The sequence below is a fragment of the Bos taurus genome, unplaced genomic scaffold (assembly GCF_002263795.3).
Source record: "Bos taurus isolate L1 Dominette 01449 registration number 42190680 breed Hereford unplaced genomic scaffold, ARS-UCD2.0 Leftover_ScbfJmS_1419, whole genome shotgun sequence".
NCBI classification, from domain to species: domain Eukaryota; kingdom Metazoa; phylum Chordata; class Mammalia; order Artiodactyla; family Bovidae; genus Bos; species Bos taurus.
Window position 1 is genome coordinate 4,113 of NW_020190520.1, and position 2,935 is coordinate 7,047.

A 2,935-nucleotide genomic window follows, 5' to 3' on the forward strand; every position below is an offset into this window, starting at 1 on the left:
GAATTTTGGTAGGGATGTTTGGTAGGGATGGCTGCTTTCAGCCTACTGATCATCCAGTCTTGTGTTTGTCTCTCCTTGTTTTCTGTCTCTCAATCAAGCAGTTTGCATCCAGGTTCACTGACCATCTCTCTGCCTCTGGATCACCCTCTGAGGATGTATCTCTGCAGTCAGGCCCTGGCGCATGGACTCTCTAATCACTTTCAGCTCCCTGATAGCCAGTGGTAAAAATCCACCTGCAACACAGTGACCCAGTTTGATCCTGGCTGGAGATTTGGAGAGGGATACTAATGCACTCCGTTTCCTTGGGCTTCCCTTGTGGCTCAGCTGGTAACGAAATCCGCCTGCATGTGCGGAGACCTGGGTTCGATTCCTGGGTCTGGAAGATCTTCTGGAGAAGGGAAAGGCTACTCACTGCAGTATTCTGGCCTGGAGAATTCCATGGACTGTATATAGTCCATGGGGGTCAGAAGAGTCAGACATGACTGAGCAACTTTCACTAATGACTTTGACCATTGTACCAACTTTGCTCCTGACATACAACACTCCACCTGGAATCTGATCTTTCCCCATTTTCCATCCCTGTTCCTGCCGGAAGCCCACAGGAACACGGTCTCCTACCACTATCCCTGATTTCCAAAAGTCATCTTTGAGCTATGGGAGATGCTTCTCATGCTTTCCTCTCAGGCTCCATGGAGTCCATCAGGCTTTCCCATGGCGCCTGGTGGCCTGGACACTTTCCTGCCCTTTCATACCGTCCCCCTGGCAGATGATCCCCTCCTCTACCACCTGCCTCAGAAGTTCTGGACTTTCTCTTTCTTGCCAGGTGGGCCAGGCCTTTCTCCAGGCTTCCAAGACCCATCCTAATGGGAGATCAGCAGTGTCTCCCCGGCCTTGCTAAGTCCTGTGACCCCTAGTTGTGAACTCTCCCTTCTCCAACTTGGGGTTCTGTGCTCACCCGTCCCCTCTTTGCCCCTCTCCCTGTCATCCTGCTTCCTCAGGAGCATCCCCTCAGGCTCCCCATCTCTCACAGGACACGGGGTTAAATTCTGACAGTCCTCTGTCATCTAGACTTTTCCTGCATAGCAGCCTGGCATGTCTCTGCAAAGCTTATGATGCTAGGAACAGACCTGGTGGACAAGGGGACACACTCAGGATGTGTGAAATTTGCCAGGCAGGGGACTCCTCCTTCTCCACAAGGAGAGGAGGGGCACTGGCTGTGTGGTGTGTGTTGTGGGGTGTCATTGCTCTGTCAGCCCAGCCCTGCACTTTACTCTGCTCTCACATAACTGGGGGAAGGGGCCTCAGGGTCTTTTTCCCCAACCTCACCCTCACTGTGTTTTGCCTTCACAGACGCTCATTCTCTTTCCTATAATGTCACCATCGATCCTCGGCCCAGAGATGGTCAGCCATGGTGTGAGGTTCAAGGAGAAGTTGATCAAAAGGTCTTTCTCTCCTATGACTGTGGTAGAGCTAAGATCAAGTACATGAGTCCATTGGGAGAGGAAGTGAAAAGTATGAACGCTTGGGAAACACAGACTGACACACTCAGAGACATTGGAGACTTGCTCAAGGAGCAGATGCCTGATGTTACACCGGAGAAACACATAGACAAGGGTGAGTTAGAAAGTCCAAATGCAGGAGGAGTAGACTGGGGGCTTAGCTGCATCCACTGTTTTTGGGTTAAAAAAAAAAAAAAGGATATTGTCCTTCCCTAGTAGTCCAGTGGAAAGAGCAGCTGTTGCAGGAGAGACCAGGGCCAGATTAGCTGGGCCCAGGGGAGGTGGACCCAGGTTGGGCAAAGAATCTGTCAAGCTCAGAGGCTGAGCTCTTTCTTTTCCTCGGTAGGGTCAGGCCCTCTGACCCTGCAGGCCAGGATGACATGCTGGCGAGAAGACAACGGACACACCAGTGCATCCTGGCAGTTTGGCTTCAATGGACAACTGTGCCTCCTCTTTGATTCGGAGAATGGACACTGGACAATGGTTCATTCTAAAGGGAGGCGGATGAAAGAGAAGTGGGAGAATGACAGAGCTGTGACGGACTTCTTCAAGAAGGTCTCCATGGAGACTGTCAGGCTGGTATCAGGATTTCTTGCTGAGCTGGGAGAAAATGTTGAAGACCGCGGGTAAGTGAGAAGAGTAGGAGAAAGTGGTAGTTCTCTCATGGTGACATGGACCCACCCCTCTGTGTGTGTGAAAATGATCTGTCAGAGGTGAGCTGTCCTGGGAGAACAATGGCCCAGGGATGCTCTGTCATCCTCCTTCCTCTTCCAGCTCCTGACGTCTCTCCTCACAGCACAGGCCTTTGGACGAGTGAACATGGATTCCCACGGATCCTAAACATGAGAGCATCTCTGTGATCCCAATCTCCTTCTTACTGTTCCCTCTTTCCAGAATCTTCTTTCAAATGTCACCAATCTTTCTTCTGGAAATCTGTCAATACCACCTCTGCTGTCAACTCCTGAGGACTCCATCCTCAGGTCACTGTCTCTGATGTCACAGCAGGACTGAGTGGCTGTGTTGGAAACCTTGCTCCCCCATTAGCTGTCAGAGCCCCATGAAGACTGGGCTCCTCCCTTCCCCCCATCTCACCTGAGGATCTATCTCAGGGGCCTCCATGTGATGTGTGTAAACTCTCTGCACAGTAGGGGTACCTGGGTCAGGGGGGCGAGCAGGCATGTGCTGAATTTGGGGTCTGGACAAGGGCTTCACTCTTACTCTCCTTGCAGCATCACGACCACGGGACCCTCTACAATGCAGCCCATGGCCCCAGACAGCAGTTACATCATCTGGATCCCACCGGGGTTCTCGCCAGTTTGTCATAATCATCATTAGCCTGTATCCATTACAAGAACAGGTACTGAGGGCAGAATTCAGAGGGAAGGCAGGGGCACAGGGCCTGGTGTGAGGCCAGGGAAGGTGAATCCCAGCCAACC

The 2,935-nt window shown here is 52.0% G+C and overlaps 1 protein-coding gene across 1 annotated transcript; it reads left to right on the forward strand.

Annotated features, from left to right (window-relative positions):
- Positions 1-1,352: 1,352 nt before the first annotated feature.
- On the forward strand, positions 1,353-2,727 carry LOC112445446 (UL16-binding protein 3-like; the record flags this gene model as incomplete). The annotated part of the gene is given in 3 exon segments (XM_024988949.2): positions 1,353-1,614; positions 1,846-2,074; positions 2,076-2,727. Coding segments are annotated over 3 exon segments (549 nt in total), but the record flags the coding sequence as incomplete, so codon positions are not given.
- Positions 2,728-2,935: the final 208 nt, after the last annotated feature.